The sequence below is a fragment of the Pristiophorus japonicus genome, chromosome 11 (assembly GCF_044704955.1).
Source record: "Pristiophorus japonicus isolate sPriJap1 chromosome 11, sPriJap1.hap1, whole genome shotgun sequence".
Lineage (NCBI taxonomy): Eukaryota > Metazoa > Chordata > Chondrichthyes > Pristiophoridae > Pristiophorus > Pristiophorus japonicus.
This window is the reverse complement of record NC_091987.1, coordinates 85,575,054-85,596,594: the sequence shown is the minus strand read 5'-3', so window position 1 is coordinate 85,596,594 and position 21,541 is coordinate 85,575,054. Positions and strand designations below refer to the sequence as shown.

Sequence of the window (21,541 nt, the reverse complement as noted above, 5' to 3'; positions counted from 1 at the left end):
GGGGCACACAAAACACTCTACAGGGTAAATGAGGGTACAGGGTCCAGAAGAGCCGAGGGGCCAGGGGCAGCACGGTCCAGCCCACACTGCAATATATGTGCGCACTCGGTCCGTGCAGCAGAGCAGGTCTCCAGTCGTCCTGGTTAACACTTGCCACTGGATAAAGACCTAGCTCTGTCAAGCCCGTGTGGTGGCTGGTGTGCAATGGTCAACACACGCTAAAAAAATCCACGCACAGGCATCCTCGGGTTCAGGACTGGAATACCAGGTCCTTCATTGAAACATCAGTGAACTCATGTGGAAGCAAGTCATCCTCGTTCGAGGGACCTCCTATGATGATGATGATGATGGTAGTGCTGTAGGTCTGCCTGCAGGAGCTGGCATATCTTGGTCAGCTCTTCTTTTCAGAAGCGCAGCCTTCTAACGCACTGTGCCTCAGAGAGCTGGAGGTATGAGCGATGTTCCCTGTAAACTCGTGGGGGTAAGGCCTCCTCCCCATATGTCTGTGACCTCTTCGATTACGTTGCAAATGATCAACAGTAAGCCTTCCTCCAACTTGAAGCCGTATGACAATAGCAGCCAGGATGCACTGCTCCCTACCTGGCATGTCCCCATCTTTTAAAATGTCCTATATAAAACAAACGAGAAACTCACATAAACTTCACAATCAAAAGTATGCAGTAATGCAGCATTCTTCTCCCAATCCTTTTAATCAGTCACAACTGTGCCTTTCTTCTTCGCTTTCAACATGGCGGCATTAGCACCTGGTGTGCCCTGGGTCTGTCTGGTTTTTCTGGGTGGGTTCTTGGGTGGACGCTAAATCAGGCTAAATGCTCGATAGTTCTGCCGGGGGGTACTAGCTCAGCGATGCACGATGATTTACGTCATCCCAATCCCTTGGGAGCACCTGTATATAAGGAGGCCTCACAGGCTGGAGAGGTACTCTGAGATCTGGAATAAAGGACGATGGTCACACTTACTTTGAGCTTGGAGTATTTAGTCTGACTCTTTATTCAAGACATAACATCAACTGTCAAAAGAGCGATGGGGTGGTACGTTTAGTGTCGCCACAAAACCTTTGCTGAATGTTCCGTCCGGGTACAAAATCTTGTGCGTCTCATTTTACACCCCCAAAATCATTTTTGCGTCCTGCTGAGGTGCTAAATGTGGCGCAAATCAGCCAAAAATCCAACCCTAAATGTATGCTCTCTATTAGAATTCATTGAAGAAAAATGAGGTTAGTCAAGCATAAATTGTCTTTCAAAAATCGGTGCTGACTGACACTTTTAACTTGTGTTTCTCCAAATACTTAGTGATTTACCAACAATTAAAGTAAGACCGATAGGCTTATAAATTACCTGGCATATCCTGGTCTCTTTTTTAGATGGATGCTACATTTGCCACCCTCCAGTCCTCTGACTTAATTGGGGAAATTATAGTTAGAGGCTTCCCTCAGGACACTCAAATGGAAACTGCTAGAGTACTGCGTGCAGTTCTGGTCACCGCATTACAGGAAGGACGCGATTGCACTGGAGAGGGTACAGAGGAGGTTTATGAGGATGTTGCTGAGAGTGGAGAATCTTAGTTATGAGGATAGGTTAGATAGGCTGGGTTTGATTCCTTGGAATAGAGGAGGCTGAGCGGAGACCTCATTGAGGTGTATAAAATTATGAAGGGCCTGGATATAGTGGATAGAAAGGGCCTATTTCCCTTAGCAGAGGGGTCAACAACCAGGGGGCATAAATTTAACTAATTGGTAGAAGGTTTAGAGGGGATTTGAGTGGAAATTTCTTCACACCGAGGGTTGTGGGGTTCTGGAACTCGCTGCCTGATAGAGGCAGAAACCTTCACCACATTTTCAAAGTACTTGGATGTGCACTTAAAGTGCCGTAACCTGCAGGGTTACGTACCTAGAGCTTGGAAGTGGGATTAGGCTGGATAGCCTCTTGTTGGCCGGTGTGGACACGATGGGCTGAAATGGTCTCCTTCTGTGCGGTAAACCTCTATGATTGTATGATTTTATTAGGTCGCAGTAATTTGTTGATCTTAAATGCATTAGTGTTTTTTGTTTCAGATTTACAAAGCAGAAGTGCTAAACAGACTGATAATGATTAGTGAACAGTGACCTTCCAGTATGGCTGAACAACCCATATTCCGGGCCCTTTTCACGTTGCTGGTTCTGGCAACACTGCTGATGCTGATTCTAAACTTGGGTAATATACAGGTGTGTAGAATGGTAAAACCAATTGTTTCTCTTGTGAACTCATAGTGAAACCCAACCTGTCATCACCCTATGCCACACATGCTCTTCCAACATGTCATTGGATAGTGATCAGCAGTGGGAGCGCTGACTGATTATAAACATTCTCTCCTGGTTTGAGATGCAGTCTGAAAATATAAAACCCCTAATGCATGCTGCTTCATTTAAGTATATAACCCATTTAAATATGGTGTAGCAATCCTGAAGAAATCTGTGATCTGAACTACCTTTCCTTGCTTCTTTTTTGACTACGTAGAATTGCATAATTTTTTTTAAAAGTACTTTATTGGCTGTAAAGTGCTTTGCAACAACCAGTGATCATGAAAGGTGCTATATAAATGCAAGTCTTTCTTTCTTTTTACATAGAAAGGACAGCATATGAACAGGCTATTCGTCCCAATTATTCCATGTCAGTGATTAAGCTCCACACGAGCCTCCTCCGACCCTTCTTACTCTAGCACTATCAGTATAACCTTCTATTTCTTTTTCCCTCGTGTATTTTTCTAACTTCCCCTGAAATGCATCTATGATATTCACCTCAACTATTCCCTGTGGTAGTGAGTACCACATTCTAAACGCTCTCAAGGTAAGGCGTTTCTTTGGAATTCCCTGTTGGATTTATTAGTGACTATGTTATATTTATGGCCCCTTGTTTTGGTCTTCCCCCGAGGTGGAAACATCTTCTCTCTATCTACCCTATTAAACTCTTTCATAATCTTAAGGATTGCTATCAGGTTACTCCTCAGCCTTCGCTTTAGAATAAAGAGCCCGGTCTGTTCAATCTTTCCTCATGGGTAGAACCTCTCAGCTCTGGTATCATCTTTTTTTGCACGTTCCCCAGTGCATCTATGTCATTGTATAATATGGAGACCAAAACTGACCACAGCACTCCAATTGTGGTCTCTACATGTTTAACCTAGCTTCTCTGCTGTTCAAATCTAGCCCTCTAGAAATTAGCCCCAGTGCGATGTTTCCTTTTTTAATGGACTTATTAGCCTGCATCACCACTTTTGTTGATTTGTGTATCTGTACTCCTAGATCCCTTTGCTCTCTGCCCCATTTAGGCTCTGGAGCAGGATGTAAATAACATGCAGGCAATTACAATAGAAAACATATTCATTAAAATATTGTTCCTTTTCATAGTATGATAAACATCCAATTTCTGGATCAGAGTCCAAAAGGAGGAGATATCCACCTCCAACGTTTTATCCCGCAATGAGGCAGAAAGTGGAACCAAGGAAGACCCCTTGGACACACAAATTGGTGCGATGTGGCTACCAGAATCAAAGCTTCACCCCTGAAGAAAGGTCAGAGGGGACAATCCTTATGAAAATGATTGAATGGCCAAAACCACCCAAGCCTGCTGTGTCCTTTCTGAAAAGCAGCGACCCATCACATGTTCACTTTGTTATTGTAAATTCTGGAAAGACTTTCTATGTTGGAGATCAGTTACAAGTGATGCTGCGTATGAATGATTTTGAAGGACACCCAAAGCAATATGGGGGTGACTATCTCCAAGGCCGAATCCACACCCCAGCTTTAAAAGCCGGCTCAGCAGGAACAGTTGTAGATAATCAAAATGGATTTTACTATATAAATTTTAATTTATCTTGGTCAGGGAAAGTCGAAGTGTCTGTTTCCTTGGTTCATCCCAGTGAAGGAATCCAAGCACTTGAAAGGCTACGTGAGGAACAGCCAGATAGAGTGTATTTTAAAAGTACCTTCAAATCAGGGGGTACTTCAGAGACCACTGTGTGCAATCTGTGTTTGCCTCAAACTAAACCGCTCTGTAACTTTACTGATCCCAGGACTGGGGAGCCCTGGTTCTGTTACAAACCACAGAAGCTCCCCTGCTCTGCTCGTATCAACCATGCTAAAGGAGGATATGAGAAAGGACTCTTAATTGGAGAAGAAGGCCATTATTTCCAAAGGTATATAACTTACATTCTTTTATTTATATATTGATTTTCCTTCTTCTATTCTGATCTTGATTGTGATTGGAGAAATCAAATTGGTCAGGTTAGCCTTGAGTAAGAGTTCATAGAGTGCATAAGGGACGGGTTCTTTGAGCATTATGTAACGGAACCAACAAGGGGGCAGACTGTCTTCGATCTGGTCCTGTGTAATGAAACAGGATTAATAAACAATCTCCAATAAAGAATACCTATGGAATGAGTGACCATAGCATGGTTGAATTTCAAATTCAGATGGAGGGGGAGAAAGTTGAATCTCAAACCAGCGTACTAACTTAAATAAAGGAGACTATAAAGGTATGAGGGCAGAGTTAGCTAAAGTGGACTGGGCAAATAGATTGAAGTGTAGGACCGTTGATGAATAGTGGCGTACATTTAAGAAGATATTTCATAACTCTCAAGAAAAATATATTCGAGTGAGGAGGAAAGGGTGGAAAAGAAAAGATAGCCATCTGTGGCTAACTAAAGAAAAAGGATGGTAACCAATTAAAAGCAAAGGCATACAAAGTGACCAAAACTAGTAGGACAGAAGATTGGGAAGCTTTTAAAAGAATGGCAAAAAAAAATGATTAAGAAAGGGAAGATGGACTATGAAAGTAAACTAACACGAAATATAAAAAAGATAGCAAGAGTTTCTACAGGTTTATAAAAAGGAAAAGAGTGGCTAAAGTAAATATTGGTCCTTTAGAGGACGAGACCAGGGAATTAGTGATGGGGAACATGGAGATGGCAGGAACTCTGAACAAATATTTTCTATCAGTCTTTACAGTAAAGGACACTAAAAATATGTGGATAGTCAAGGGGCTATAGCGGGGAGGAATTCAACACAATCACAATCACTAAGGAGGTGGTACTCAGTAAGATAATGAGACCAAAGGCAGATAAATCCCCTGGACCAGATGGCTTGCATCCTAGGGTCTTAAGAGAAGTGGTGGCATTGGTTGTAATTTATCAAAATTCCTGGATTCTGGAGAGGACCCAGCAGATTGGAAAACAGCAAATGTAACACCCCTGTTTAAAAAGGAGGCAGACAAAAAGCAGGAATATATAGACCAGTTAGCCTAACGTCTGTGGTTGGGAAAATGTTGCAGTCCATATTAAAGAAGCAGTGGCAGGACATTTGGAAAAGCATAATTCAGCCAATATATTAGCATGGATAGAGGATTGGCTAACTAACAGAAAACAGAGAGTCGTGTTAAATGGTTCATTCTCTGGTTGGCAATCAGTAACTAGTGAGGTGCCGCAGGGATCAGTGCTTGGACTCCAACTATTTACAGTCTATATTAATGACTTGGATGAAGGGACAAAGTGTAACATAGCCAAGTTTGCTGACAATACAAAGATGGGAGGAAAAGCAATGTGTGAGGAGGACACAAAAAACCCGCAAAAGGCCATATCTAGAATACTGCATACAGTTTTGGTTTCCGTGTTTACAAAAGGATATACTTGCTTTGGAGGCAGTTCAGAGAAGGTTCACTAGGTTGATTCCGGAGATGAGGGTGTTGACTTATGAGGAAAGATTTAGTAGATTGGGCCTCTACTCATTGGAATTCAGAAAAATGAGAGGTGATCTTATAAGATTATGAGGGGGCTTGACAAGGTGAATGCAGAGAGGATGGTTCCACTGATAGAGGAGACAAGAACTAGGGGGCCGCCCATTTAAAACTGAGATGAGGAGGAATTTCTTCTCTCAGAGGGTTGTAAATCTGTGGAATTCGCTGCCTCAGAGAACAGTGGAAACTGGGTCATTGAATAAATTTAAGACAGAGATAGACATTTCCTTAACCGAAAAGGGAATAAGGGGTTATGGGAAACGGGCAGGGAAGTGGAGCTGAGTCCATGATTGGATCAGTCATGATCATATTAAATGGTGGAGCAGGCTCAAGGGGCCATATGGCCTACTCCTATTTCTTGTGTTCTTATGTTCTTATGTGATATATGTGTGAAGTCTAGAACCAGACTACCTAATACAGCAATGTCAATTCAAAACTTGAACATTGTAATAAGAAATATCAGTTCTATTCATTCCTTACCATCGGAAGAATAGATCATGCTGTTACTTTGTCTTTTAAAGATTAACGGTATGAATGAAACTGACACTGGTGACACATGGAAAGTATAATAGTAATAAATTTGATCTGTTGAAATACATTTCAGAAAAATGTTTGAGGAATAGATCGCTGATATTTGTTTTGGGCTACCTCTTCCTGTATGTATTCATTTTTTTATTGACACAATGGCTTCATGTACAATATGGTTATATTTTCAGTAAAGTTAACATCAAGAAACGCATATTACCCAGCGGCAAAAGTTATATAACCGTAGAGCCTTCACCTCGGGCAGGTAAGATAGCTTTAAGGTCGTGATAAGTAAGTTGAAGGTTTGCTATATTAGATGGAGTATGATTAAGCAGAATAGTGAAGTAATTTCCGGATGGCAAACAGTATCTAGTGGGGTGCTGCAGGGATCGGTGTTGGGGCCTCAACTATTTAAAATCTATATTAATGACTTGGATGAAGGGACCGAGTGTAATGTAGCAAGTTTGCTGATGGTACAAAGATGGGTGGGTAATCAAATTGTGAGGAGGACACAAAAAATCTGCAAAAGGATGTAGACAGGCTAAGTGAGTGGACAACAATTTGGCAGATGGAGTATAATGTGGGAAAATGTGAGGTTATCCACTTTGGCAGAAAAAATAGAAAAGCAAATTATAATTTAAATGGAGAAAAATTACAAAGTGCTGCCATACGTAGGGCCCTTAATATCCAAAATCTATCGAACTCTGTCTTCAATATACTCAAAGACTGAGCCTCCACAGCCCTCTGAGGTAGAGAATTCCAAAGATATACAACCCTCTGTTAAGAAATTGCTCCTCATCCCTGTCCTAAATGGCTGCCTCCTTATCCTGAGATTATGCTCCTTAGTTCCAGACTCTCCAGTTACCGGAAATAGCCTCTCAGCATCTACACAATCAAGCTCTCTCAGAATTTTATAAGAGAGTACAGGCCGAATTTACTCAACCTCTTGTCATAGGACAACCTTCTCATCCCAGGAATCAAGCAAATGAACTTTTGTTGCATGACCTCTAAGGGTATACCCTTCCTTAGTTAGGAAGACCAACAATTTTGTACTCCAGATGTGATCTCACCAAAGACATGTACAATTGCAATAAGATTCAATACACCGCCATGAACAGTTCATATGTATAGGAAGGATAACAGATTAGCAGCATCTTTCCTAACCTAATCTCTATTCTCAGGGGAAGTGCGATAGACTTGGACTCGAAGCTATACCAAAGAAGCCACTAGTTAGAAGTCAGGGGTGAGGTGCAACTTTAAAATTGTAATTATTAGTTTTCTTCATATTTTCTGGAGAAAGTAAAACATTTTAGTTGACAGCCATGTATACAAGAGGCTGTACTCAATGCGACATGACTATCTGGTCCTCATAATGTCTTATGTAATGGCTCTACTCCCACCCAGCTGAGACGAGCTGACTTAGCACAGACCAAGGATCAAAAGTGGTCGTCCTTATTTAGATAGCTCAGTGAAAACATTTACAAGGCTGATACCAGAAATGTGAGATTATACCTATCAGGAAGGGATGAACAGCCTGGGTCTCTTCTCTTGAAAAGAGAAGGCTGAGGGGTGACTTAATAAATGCATTTAAAATTATGAAAGGTTTTGATAGAGTAGACAGAGAGAGTATTTCCACTTGTGGGAAAGAGTAAAACTAAAGACCATCAATATAAGATAGTCATCAAGAAATCGAATAGGGAATTCAGAAGAATTTTTTATAGCCAGAGATTGGTGAGAATGTGGAACTCGCTACCACAGGGAGTGGTTGAGGCAAATATTATAGATGCATTTAAGGAGAACCTAGATAAACATATAAGAGAGAAGTGAAAAGCAGGTTATGCTGACAGTTAGATAAGGAAAGATGGGAGAAGGCTCAAGTGGAGCATAAATACTGGCATGGACTGGTTGGGTCAAATAGCCTGATTCTGTGCTTTATGTTCTATGTCATGCTATGTAATACTTTCTGTGGCAACAGCTAATGGTGCTGCTGGGATTTGTCATTGCCATGGAAACTGTGATTCACCAAATGAAAATGTACTGATAACCTAAGGTATAATGCATCACGATTCCTGTATCTTGGATCTCTTTATCTTCAGCCGCAGTTCTGGGAAAATGTGGCCGTGGACAGCCTTTGGTATCACCATCTGGCTTTTATTATAAGAACCAGTGGATGTCAACGTCCTGCAATATTCGCCGCTTTGACACTCCTGCAAGAATTACAGACTGTCTTCGTAGAAAAGTAGTTCATCTATTTGGAGATTCCACTCTACGTCAGTGGTTTGAATATTTCACTCAATTTATTCCAGGTTAGATTGATTAGTTGATCTATCTTTCTGTCTAACTACCTATATCTTATCATTTTGCGTGTGGTGTGGATCACACATAAAACGCACATGTGACACTTGAAATTTGTCAATTTTGCTTGTATAATTGGCCCAAGTACAAACTTGAACCAAGAAAAGTAGGTAGAAAACTTGATGAGAAACTTCTCTGAACATAATGAAAACAACTAATATTAAATAACTCACCGATATGGCAAGTAACATTTGCGCCCCACAAGTGCCAATCAATGATCATCTCCAACAAGAGAGAGTCTAACCACCACCCCTTGACATTCAGTGGCATTACTGTAGTATATGCAAGCATTCTAATAATGACTCCACGAGGTAAGGGTATAGTGCTTGAACTGTAGTGACCTTATTCCTTTATTGCAGCTCCTAGAGTGAGGACATCAAGAGGTGAGTTCCCTTTTATACTTGGTTACCTGCAGTGTTCAGGTGACCCATAAGTCTCCAGCAGCAGCACCCTCTGGTGGTACAGGTATCATGTATACAGGGTGAAGGTACATTCAGTGGTCTAGTGTTACAGTAAATACATTAACATGCATATATAACAATTACCATTGTTGAATTCCCCACCATCAACAGGTTGGGGGCGGGGGGCGGAAGGTTACCATTGACCAGAAACTTAACTGGACCAGCCACCTAAATTCTGTGGCTACTAGAGCAGGTCAGTGACTGAGTATTCTGAGGCGAGTTTTCACCTCCTGACTCCCCAAAACCTTTCCACCATCTACAAAGCACAAGTCAGGAGTTTGATGGAATACTCTCCACTTTCCTGGATGAGTGCAGCTCCAACAATACTCAAGAAGCTCGACACCATCCAGGATAAAGCAGCATGCATGATAGGCACCCCATCCATCACGTTAAACATTCACTCCCTCCACCACAGGTACACAGTGGCAGCAGTGTGTGGCATTTACAAGATGCACAGTAGCAACTCACCAAGGGTTCTTCGATAAACCTCCCAAACCGGTGACCTCTGCCACAGTGAAGGATAAGGGCAGAAGATACTTGGAAACACCACTGCCTGCAATTTCTCCTCAAAGTCAGACACCATCTTTACTTGAAAATATGTCGCTGTTCCTTCATTGTTGAAGGGTCAACATCCTGGAACTCTCTATCTAACAGCACTATGGGAGCACCTTCAGAGGTTCAAGAAGGCGGCTCAACACCAACTTCTCAAGGGCAATAAGGACGGACAATAAATGCTGGCCTTGTCAGCAACACCCACATCCCGTCAATAGGAACAGAGGAACAGGAATAGGCCATTTAGACCCTCGAGCCTGTTCCATCATTCAATGGCTGATCTGTGACCTAACTCCATATACCCGCCATTGTTCAACAACCCTTAATGTCCTTGGTCAACAAAAATCTATTAACACAGATTTAAAATTAACAATTGATCAAGCATCAATTGCCATTTGCAGATGAGAGTTCCAAATCTTTACCACCCTTGTGTGTAGATGTGTTTCCTAATTTCACTCCTGAAAGGTCTGGCTTTAATTATTAGGCTATGCTCCCTAGTCCTGGACTCTCCACCCAACAGAAATAGTTTCTTTCTATCTATCCTATCTTTTCCCCTTAATAACTTGAAAATTTCAATCAAATCACCACTTAACCCTCTAAATTCTAGGGAATACAATCCTAATTTGTGTAATATCTCCTCGTAATTTAACCCTTGCAATCCGGTTTATCATTCTGGTAAACCTACACTGCACTCCCTCCAACGCCAATATATCTTTCCTAAGGTGTGGTGCCTAGAATTGCTCCAGGTGTGATCTAACCAGGGCTTGGAATAGCTGGAGCATAATTTCTACCCCCTTGTACTTTCTATCTTCTACTTCCTCGTTCTTCTTGACTTGTCTGCAGCTTTTGACATGGTTGACCACTCCATCTTTCTCCATGCATCTCCACCATTGTCCAGCTAGGTAGGACTGAACTCACCCGGTTTCATTCTTATCAATCTAATCGTAGCCAGAGAACCACCTGCAATGGCGTCTCTTCCCACTCCCACATCATTACCTCTGGTGTCCTCCAAGGATCTATTCTCTGCCCCTTCCTATTTCTCATCTACATACTGCCCCTTGGCGACATCATCCAAAAACACAACGTCAGTATCACATCGAAGCTGACAACACCCAGTTCTACCTCAACACCACATTTCTCGATCCCTACATGGTCTCTAAAATGTCAGACTAATTGTCCAGCATCCAGCTCTGGATGAGCAGAAATTTTCTCCAATTGAATATTGGGATGTCCGAAACATTTGTTTTCGGTCCACTCCACAACCCCAGTTCCCTAAAAACAGACTCCATCTCTCTCCCTAGCATCTGTCTGAGACTAAACCACACTGTTTGCAATCTTGGTATCATATTTGACCCTGAAATGAGCTTCCAACCACACATCCGCGGCATAACTAAGACCGCCTATTTCCACCTTTGTAACATGGATCGAGAGTCTCTGCTCTTGCCTCAGCTGATCTGCTGCTCAAACTTCTACCATGCCTTTATTACCTCGAGACTTGACTCATCCAATGCACTTCTGACTGGCCTCCCACATTCTGCCCTACGTAATCTTGAAATCATCCAAAACTCGGCTGCCAGTACACAAACTCGCAGCTAGTCCCATTCACCGATCTCCCCTGTTCTGACTGATCATTTAGCAATGCTGCGATTTCAAAATTCTCATCCTTGTTTTCAAATCCCTCCTTGGCTTACATAATAAGAAATAGGAGTATGAATAGGCCACCTGGCCCCTCGAGCCTGCTCCACCATTTAATAAGATCATGGCTGATTTGATCATGGACTCAGCTCCACTTCTCTGTCCGCTCCCCATAACCCTTTATTCCCTTATCGCTCAAAAATCTGTCTATCTCCAACTTAAATGTATTCAATGACCTAACCTCCACAGCTCTCTGGGGCAGAGAATTCCATCGATTTACAATCCTCTGAGAGCAGAAATTCCTCCACATCTCAGTTTTAAATGGGCGGGCCCTTATAATGAGACTATGTCCCCTATTTTTATTTCCCCTTTGAGTGGAAATATCCTCTCTGCATCTACCTTGTCGAGCCCCCTCATTATCTTATATGTTTTGATAAGATCACCTTTCATTCTTCTGAACTCCAATGTTTAAAGGCCCAATGTACTCAACCTATCTTCATGAGTCAAACTCCTCCCCTCCAGAATCAATCTAGTGAACCTTCTCTGAACAGCCTCCAATGCAAGTATATCCTTTCTTATTGGCCTCACCAATACCCTGTACACTCGTAGCAGGACTTCTCTGCTTTTATACTCTATCCCACTTGCAATAAAGCCCAACATTCCATTTGCCTTCCTGATTACTTGCTGTAGTTGCATACAAACGTTTTGTGTTTCATGCACACGGATCTCCAGTTCCTTCTGTACTGCAGCACTTTGCAATTTTTCTCCATTTAAATTATAATTTGCTTTCCTATTTTCTCTGCCAAAGTGGATAACCTCACATTTTCTCACATTGTACTGCATCTGCCAAATTTTTGCCCACTCACTTAGCCTGTCTATATCATTTTGCAGATTTGTTTGTGTCCTCCTCACAATTTGTTTTCCCACCCATCTTTGTATCATCAGCAAACTTGGCTACATTACACTTGGTCCTTTCATCCAAGTCATTAATATAGATTGTAAATAGTTGAGGACCCAGCACCAATCCCTGCGGCATCCCATTTATTACTGTTTGCCAAATGGAAAATGACACATTTATCCCGACTCTGTTTTCTGTTAGTTAGCCAATCCTCTATCCATGCTAATATAATACCCCCAACCCCATGAACTTTTATCGTCTGCAGTAATCTTATATGTGGCACCTTATCGAATGCCTTCTGGAAATCCAAATACACTACATCCACCGGTTCTCCCTTTACACTCTGCTCGTTACATCCTCAAAGAACTCCAGCAAATTTGTCAAACACGATTTCACTTTCGTAAAACCATCCTGACTCTGTTTGATTGAATTATGCTTTTCCAAATGTCCTGCGACTGCTTCCTTAATAATGGACTCCAGCATTTTCCCAATGATAGATGTTAGGCTAAGTGTTCTATAGTTTTCTGCTTTTAGTCTGCCTCTTTTTTTAAATAGGGACATTACATTTACGGTTTTTCAATCCGCTGGGATCACCCCAGAATCCAGGGAATTTTGGGAGATTACAACCAATGCATCCACTATCTCTGCAGCCACTTCTTTAAAGACCCTAGGATGTAAGCCATCAGGTCCAGGGGACTTGTCTGCCTTTCGTCCCATTATTTTCCCAAGTACTACTTAATTAGTGATAGTGATTGTATTAAGTTCCTCCCTCCCTATAGCCCATTGATTATCCACTATTGGGATGCTTTTAGTGTCTTCTACTGTGAAGACCGATACAGAATATTTGTTCAACGTCTCTGCCATTTCCCTGTTCTCCATTATTAATTCCCTAGTCTCATGCTCTAGGGGACCAATATTTAATTAGCCACTCTTTTCCTTTTTATGTACCTTCACCCCACCCAAACTCTGTAAGTTCCTCCAGCCCCACAAAGCCCCAAGACATCTGCGCTCCTCTAATTCTGCCCTCTTGAGCATCCATGATTATAATCGCTCAACCATTGGTGGCCAAGCCTTCTGTTGCCTAGGCCCTAAGCTCTGTAATTCCTTCCCTAGATCTCTCTGCCTCTTTACCTCTCTTTTCTCCTATAAGAAGCTACTTAAAACCTACCTCTTTGACCAAGCTATAGGTCACCTGCCCAAATATTTCCTTATATGGCTCGGTGTCAAATTATTTTGCTTATAATACTCCTGTGAAGCGCCTTGGGATGGCTTACTACTTTAAAGGTGCTATATAAAGACAAGTTGGTGTTGTTGTTTTATTGTAGTCCTCTGGATACAAAGGCCAGTATTCCATTCGCCTTTTTGTTTACTCTCTGTACCTGTTCATGACATTTTAATGATCTATGTCCCTGGACACCAAGTCTCTTTGGACCTCCAATATTTTTAGCTGTTCACCATTTAGATAGTACCCTGTTCCATCATTTTTAGGTCCAAAGTGAATGACCTCGCACTTGCCTACATTGAAGTCCATTTACCATAGTTTTGCCCATTCACTATCTATCAATATCTCATTGTAATATTATGCTTTCATCTACACTGCCTACTATGCTGCCTATCTTTGTGTCATCGGTATATTTGGATAAGTGGCTTTTTATCCGATCATCTAAGTCATTAATACATATGGTGAATAATTGAGGCCCCAGCACAGATCTCTGCAGCAACACAAAAGCAAAATATTGTGGATGCTGGAATCTGAAATAAAAACAGAAAATGCTGGAGATCTCAGGCAGCATCTGCGGAGAGAAAAACAGAGTTAACGTTTTAGGTCGATGACCCTTTGTCAGAGCTGGCGAATGTTCGAAAAGAACAGATTCTTAAGGAGCACTTGAAAGGGGGAGGGGAAGAAAAAACAAAAGGGAAGATCTGTGATAGGGTGGAAGGCAGGAGAGATTAGAGAGGCAAAAGGGATGATGGGCTGAATTGAAATGGCAATGATAGAATTTAGAAGAATGTTAGTGAACCTTAGTTAGTGAATAGGGTGTGAATGGCAGAATAATGACCAGCTGCCATTGGAGACAAAGTGAAAAAAAACATAAGATTGTGGGGGTGGGTGAAAGGAGCCAAAAATGGACAGAGGTTATATTCTGAAACTGTTGAACTCGATGTTGAGTCCAGAAGGCTGTAAATTGCGAAACAAAAGATGAGGTGCTGTTCTCGAGCTTGCGTGAGCTTCATTAGAACAGCGCAGGAGACCGAGGACAGAGATGTCGCAGTGGGAGTGGAGCGGGGAATTACAGTGACAGGCGACCGGAAGCTCAGGGTCACGCTTATAGATTGAACGGAGATGCTCTGCAAAGTGGTCACCCAATCTGCGTTTGGTCTCCCCAATGTAGAGACCAAATCGTGAGCAGCGAATACAGTATACCAAATTGAAAGAAGCACCAGTAAATCATTGTTTCACCTGGAAGGAGTATTTGGGGTCCTTTCTTCCCTTTCATGTGTTTTTGAATTATTATTTGTACTACACTTTCCATCTGAGCCCTCCCCGCCATTTACTAGTTTTAAATCCTTTTGACCGCCCTATTTATTCTTTCTGATAGGACCCTGGTCCCAGACCGGTTCAGGTGAGGGTACATCTCCTTCCTGTCCCATTACTGGTTTCAGTGCCCCATGAAATGGATCTCCCCTTTCCTACACCACTCCTTTAGCCACGTGTTCGCGTCAGTAATCAGCTTATCCCTACAGCAATTTGCACGTGGGTCAGGTAATAATCCGGAGATTATGATCCTTGAGATCCGATTTATTAATTTAGCTCCTAGTTCGTGGTACTCACCAAACAGGACCTCTTGACTACTCTTCCCTAATTTGTTGGTCCTAACATGGACCACAATGTCTGGATCCTCCTCCTCCCGCTCCAATATCCTTACAATCCTGACCCAGCACCAGGTAGGCAACATACCATGTGGGACTCCCGATCTTGCTTACAAAGCACACTATCTGTCCTCTAATTATTGAATCCCCTACAACTATCACATTATGTTTCCGCACCTCCTCCACATGCCCACTTTAGACAACCACCTGCTACTAAGTGCCACCATCCACATTCTGGCTGTCCTTCTGACAGTCTTTGTACCCACTGGATCAGTTTCTGCGGATTCTCATTCTCTATCTCACATGCATTCCCTGTACTCTGCACATTATCGCTCACACCAACCCCGTTCTGAACCTACAACTCTCTATGAGGTGTGACCGAAGTCTGGAGCACACTGTCCAGATACTCTTCCTCCTCCCTTATGTGTCAGAATGTCTCCAACTTGCACTTCAGCTCAATGACTCTGAGCCGGAGATATTCAAGACAGAGACATCTATTGCTGCCGTGTTTGCTCTGGACAGTCACGCTGTCACAAACTCCCACATGCTGCAATCCAGGCTCACAACCTGCTCTGACATATCCTAGTCTAGATTATTTATAATATTTGTATCTACTTTCTAGTTTGTTGCAAGTTTTTATTTTTTTTTCTACACACTAACTTGCATTCAGCACTAAAAGACTGGAGTTTTGTTTTAAATGCCTCTAGAGGCGGAGAGAGAGAGGAGGTCAGATGGAAAGGAAAGGGGATTGGAGGGGAGAGCACGAGGAAATCAGAGCGGGTGTAGAGTAGTTTGCATTGGGATAGAGAGAGAAGATCAGAGGCGGATTGGAGAGAATTGGAAGGGGAGAGTGAAAGATCGGAGGGGGAGAGAGAAAGGAGATCTTGGGGAGAGAGCGAGGAGATCGGAGGGGGAGAGAAGGTCAGGAGCTGGGGGTGGGGATGTTAGGAACTCGAGGATAGAAGATCAGGAACTTATTGAGCTGGGAACATAATGAAAACAGTGGGGAGGGGGAAAAATGTGGTGGAGGTCTAAAAGTGGGGCTTGACAAGGGGGATGAGAGCAAGACCATGATCCAGGTGGGAAGATAGATCACATTCTCCTGTCCTCTGTTAGGCCTGGGTAATGTTCTTCCACCCCCTCCCCCTTTAAACCTGCACCATTTCCACCCTCTCCTCCTCCCCCGCCAAGTCCCAACCCCCACAACACTCCCCCTCGCCCCCACCACACCCCTGCTCCAGGCCTCAGTGGTGCAAGAAGACAGCTCACAACAATCCACACAAGGGCAACTAGAGATAAATAAATGAATTTTTAAAAATCAGAGCGTATTCTGTGTTGGTCCTACAACATGCATAACATTACATTTATGTGTTATTTGCCAGATTTGATTATACCAATGTTGTCCTATCCAGCCTCCGATGGTGCGGGCGGGGGGTGCTCCGATGTTGGTTGTGGGAGTCCGATGGTGGGTGGGGGGACTCCGATGTTGGTCAGGGGGGTCCAATGGTGGGGGGGTGGTGGCTCCGATTTTGGTCAGAGGTGTCCGATGCTGTGGGCGGGGGGGGAGGGGCTCCGATGTTGGTCTGGGGGGGTCCGATGTTGGTTGGGGGGGTCCAATGTTGGTTGGGGGGGTCCAATATTGGTTGGGGGGGTCCAATGTTGGTCAGGGGGTTCCGATGGGGCGGGCGGGGGGAGGGGCTCCGATGTTGGTCGGGGGGGTCCAATGTTGGTTGGGGGGTCCGATGTTGGTCGGGGAGTCCGATGGTGGTGGGGGGGCTCCAATGTTGGTCAGGGGGGTCCGATGTTGGTTGGGGGCTTCCGATGTTGATCTGGGGGGTCTGATGATGGGGGGGGGTGGGCGAGGCTCCGATGTTGGTCGGGGGGGGTCCGATGCTGGAGGTGGGGAGCAAACAGATTGCGATGGGAGGGGGGGGTTTGGAGGACACTCCCCTCCTCCTGTCCCACAAGCAGTGCTGTAAAGGCCCTTACCTCATGGATTCCACCCTTCGCACCTGCTTTTAGCTCCCAAGTTTCCTGTGGTTAAAAATAGAACCAATGTTAAACTGAAGGCAGGCAGCCTAATTATAATATTTAAATGACCAACCTGCTTCCAGCGAGCAGATTGGGTGTCAGCCCCTTGTCCCGCTTCCGTCAAAATTTGAAGTGGACGGGTTTGAGGTGGGTTTGGTTCCTGTTCCAGATATTTCACATTTTAACCTCTGACACGACTCAACCCCATCCATTTTTGGGAGTTAAGATTGAGCCCAGAATGACAGTTACAGAAAGAAAAACTAAATTTTTTTTCCATGGAGATCGGCAAGTATAGATAGAAAATTCTGACATGACATTAGAAATTATTGATTTACTAAGCTGACTCATAATAAATTCTTGGTGAACATTGCCCAGTTAACAGTGAAGTTCACCAGTGTCTATTCCCTCTGTGTTCCCACAGAGGGAGCTTTTAAGCTCCATCTCCCAGTTGGATAGAAGTATTTCTCAGAGGGAGGAAGAGAAAATCTGACACAGTTAACTCTCACCGGTCTTGCTTTGAGTTCAGACAGACCAGCATTGGCAGCACCATGGGAACACGGCACTGGTCTGCCTGCCCCTCAATTGGAGGATGGTGCTCGGTTTAAGGGGAAGAAAGGAGATTAATTTACAAAATAGGTGGAACAAACTAATATAATATAGGTGGTATGCGTTTATTTGTCAGTTTGTCAGTCTGTGCTGATTACACGATGCCACTGTACGATTTATGTCTCTTTCCTCATCTGTACATTGGCACAGTGGAAACTTTGTGCTCTGCTTTGTGAAATGATGCCACCTCCCAGTTTCATACCTGTTAACATCAGCAATATTGTGGCTAAGCATGTTAAATGATATTACATTTCTGTTTTAGGTCTCAAAAAGTTTGATCTTGGAAATCCTATAAACATTGGTCCTCACCTTGCTGTGGACTCAGAAAACCACATCATGGTGGAATTTCGTCCTCATGGCCCACCAATCCGATTCAGCACTGTTTCGAGCCAGGATCTGCACTACATTTCAAATGAACTGGATGAAATTAAGGGAGGAAAAAACACAGTTATAGCCATTACCTTATGGTCCCACTTCAGCACTTTACCAGTGGAAGTGTATATCCGAAGGCTACAGAATATCCGGAGGTCAATTCTACAGTTGCTAAGCAGGAGTCCGGATACATTGGTTGTAATGAAGACTGCCAATGTCCAAGCCCTTCCACATGATGTCAGTCTCTACAACAGTGACTGGTACGCCTATCAGCTTGATTTAGTGCTGAGAAAGATGTTCACAGGCATCAATGTGGCATTTGTGGACGCATGGGAAATGACGATAGCACATTACCTGCCACATGCGCTGCATCCCCAGAGTGTCATTATAAAGAATGAAATAGATGTGTTTCTTTCATATGTGTGCCCCTCTGAAAAGTGATTCCTGAGGTGAGCTGCCGACTCCATCACCAAGACTGTCTACATCCATCTACATGACATCGCCCGTCTCCACACTTGCCTCATTTCATCTGCTGTTGCAAACCTGATCTATGCCATTGTTAGCTCTAGACGCAACTATTGTAATGCTGGCATCCCACTTTGCACCCTCCATAAACTGAAGCTCATCCAGAACTCTGCTGCCTGTATCCTAACTCGCAACAAGTCTTGTGCTCATACCAATCATCCTATGCTCTTTGATCTACATTGGCTCTCGGTTCAGCAAAGCCTCTACTTTAAAATTCTCATCCTTGTTGTCATATCCCTCTTTGGCCTCAACCTCTCTATCTCTGCAAACTTCACCAGCTCTAAAACCTCCGGGATCTTTGCAATCCTCTAGATCTGGCTTCTTGCAGATCCCCGTTTTCATCACTCCACCATTGGCGGTCGTGCCTTCAGCTGCCTGTGCTCTACAATTCCCTCCATGAAACTCTCCATCACTAAAACTCTCTCCTCCCTTAAGGCGCTCTTTAAAAGCTACCTCTTAGACCAAGCTATTAGTCACCTGTCCTAATTTCTCTATATGTGGCTCGATGTCAAACTTTGTTTGATAATTCTTCTGGGAAGACCTATGGGATATTTTACTACTTTAAAAACCTTATATAAATGCAAGTTTTTAGTGCTGGGGTAAATACTGGTCACGAAATTTGGTGTTGTAGCACTGGCTGTTAAGGATGGTTTTGTTGAAAAAATTGCCGGTGGCGTCACTTCCGCCCGGTTCTGGCGTGGAACATGGTGGCCGCCGTTGTAGAGAACCGGCGCTGGCCTCTCTCATGTAGATTTGCAGATCATGACGTCAATCATTGTGCAACACCTGAATTGATACACAACTGCGATTTTGGACATTGCCGCACTCCATACTGTCCTCTTCTAACCATGCGTGGACTAACACAGCAGAAGAATCGATGGAAGTAATATCTCTGATGTAAGAGATATTAAAGGGGAAAGATGTAGGATCCATTCCTCGCCCTCAATGGTAAAAATTGGACTATGAAATATAAATATCCAGAACTGCATTACAGCCCACAAAAGGAGTTGAGCAGTAAGGGGTTAATTCAGACAGTGCAGCCGAAAAACACAAACTCTGAAGAGACTGGACAATCCACAATGGCACAGATTGCTATATGAATATTTTCCGTCTGGAAAAGATACAAGAACATTCACACATTCATTTACCTTAAGGGTTTGCATTGTTAAAAGGACTGTACTTTGGACCATGGCCCCAGACAGGCTGGTATTAGTGTCGGCCCAGACAATGGGCCGGATCCCTGAATCATTTGAATATGAATGCTACTAGAAACCAACATCTACACATGCAGTCACCTTCGGAAGATTGCATTGTCGGAAATACATTGTCAAGCAGACAGGCTGTGGTCAAGGTTATCATGGACAATGACCTTAAACGAGGGATAACTAGCATCAAGAGTGTTTCTGCGAAAGACATGCACACATTTAATACTGCCACCGTTCACATGAGGTCAACAAGAAATCTGTTTCAAGATAATTGCAAGTTGGATTTTGTATGAAGAAGAACTTCTTCGAAGAGAGTGGAGCAGTGAGTTTGGACAGTCGACAAGAAGGACTCAAGCTGGTCACTATGGTCTGGGCCTACAATCAACATCATCAACTGATGATAGAGTAATTGTAAGTTTCAGTCAAATCATAGAAGGTTTTTGTTATTCAGTCCGAGTCATTTTATATTTAACAGTCAAATCGCGGACAGGTTTAACTGTGTCATATTGTGTCGATGTAAATTACCCTTGTGCAGGGATGTGTATTTTGGGTTTTGTTATTCTGATGTAAATCATAGGGATTTAGAGTGGGGTGGTAATTGTGTGTATGTTCAATGAATAAACAAATCTAAGGTTGAAACAAAACCTTGTGCCATGTGTATTTTGTTCTTATAAATCCAGAAGTCAAAGAACTGTCTTTAACGGAGATTAGTATCAGAAACCCTAACAGAAATTGGCAACCGTTGGCAGGACTTCAAGGTTTAGAATGACAGGGTTAAGTACAAGAAACCTGCAATGGAGGATAGGATATCCTCGTATGTATTTGGAAAAGTAAATATTTCCGAGCACTGGGTGCTAGAAATGTTACGCTCTGAAAGTCCATATGAGAAAGTGGTAGAGTGGATGGGTAGTAGCGTACATACGAAATCGAAGGAAAAGGTGATTTGGTTAATATGTATGCAGAAACAAATTCAGATGCTCACAGAGAACGTTGAGCATTTAGAAAAAGAGAAACAGGAATCAGGAAGTTGGGCAGGAGAGAGAGAGGTGATAGTGAACCGGCTGACAGAAGATTTGAGCATTGAAAGGCAGGAGAGAAAAGCGCAGGAAGAAACGGCTAGACACACGATAGAGTACCTGCAATGTCAGGCCACCGAAAGTAGAAGGCTCAGCATGAGGAAGGAAATAAGAACTCAGCGGGAACTGATAAGACTGAGGGTCTGTTAAAAGATATAAAGGTGGCATACAGGGTAGCCAAAAACAGGGTACATGAAGAGACCGATCACGGGCCCTGTAATGAAAAAATCCATAAGTTGACCCCAGCATTAAACGGGGCCAGGGATATGGCTTGTCTTATGACACTGGGGGAAGTTGGGGTAGACTGGGACGAGGAGAGAAAGGAGCCTTTTGATGGGACCCAGTATAGTGTGGGTCGGCCGGCTCCCAAAGCACCAGGACCACCGAGACCGATCAATAACTGTGATGAGGACGAATTGGCAGCATTGAGCCGGGCTATAGGCACTATTAACTCCACGGATGCTCCACTGGATGTTAATAGAGACTGGGAGGATTTTAGGAGGGGTCACCCAGAGTTGGAGGATGTAGAGCCAGACTTTCCATAAAGGCCCTCAATGCCCGATTGCCCGCTGAGAAGGACCGCTAAGAAGAAAGCGGGGGAAAATTTTTATTTTGATGGTAAAGGTAAGTAGAACTGATCGCC

At 43.3% G+C, this 21,541-nt stretch overlaps 1 protein-coding gene across 1 annotated transcript; it reads left to right on the top strand.

Annotated features, from left to right (window-relative positions):
• The first annotated feature begins 2,134 nt into the window (after nt 1-2,134).
• Nucleotides 2,135-18,533, top strand: LOC139275550 (NXPE family member 3-like). The gene is made up of 5 exons (XM_070892718.1): nt 2,135-2,224; nt 3,404-4,191; nt 6,503-6,576; nt 8,408-8,617; nt 17,983-18,533. Exons 1-5 carry the CDS (start codon nt 2,135-2,137, stop codon nt 18,531-18,533), a joined length of 1,713 nt encoding a protein of 570 aa, XP_070748819.1.
• The last annotated feature ends 3,008 nt before the right edge of the window (nt 18,534-21,541 follow it).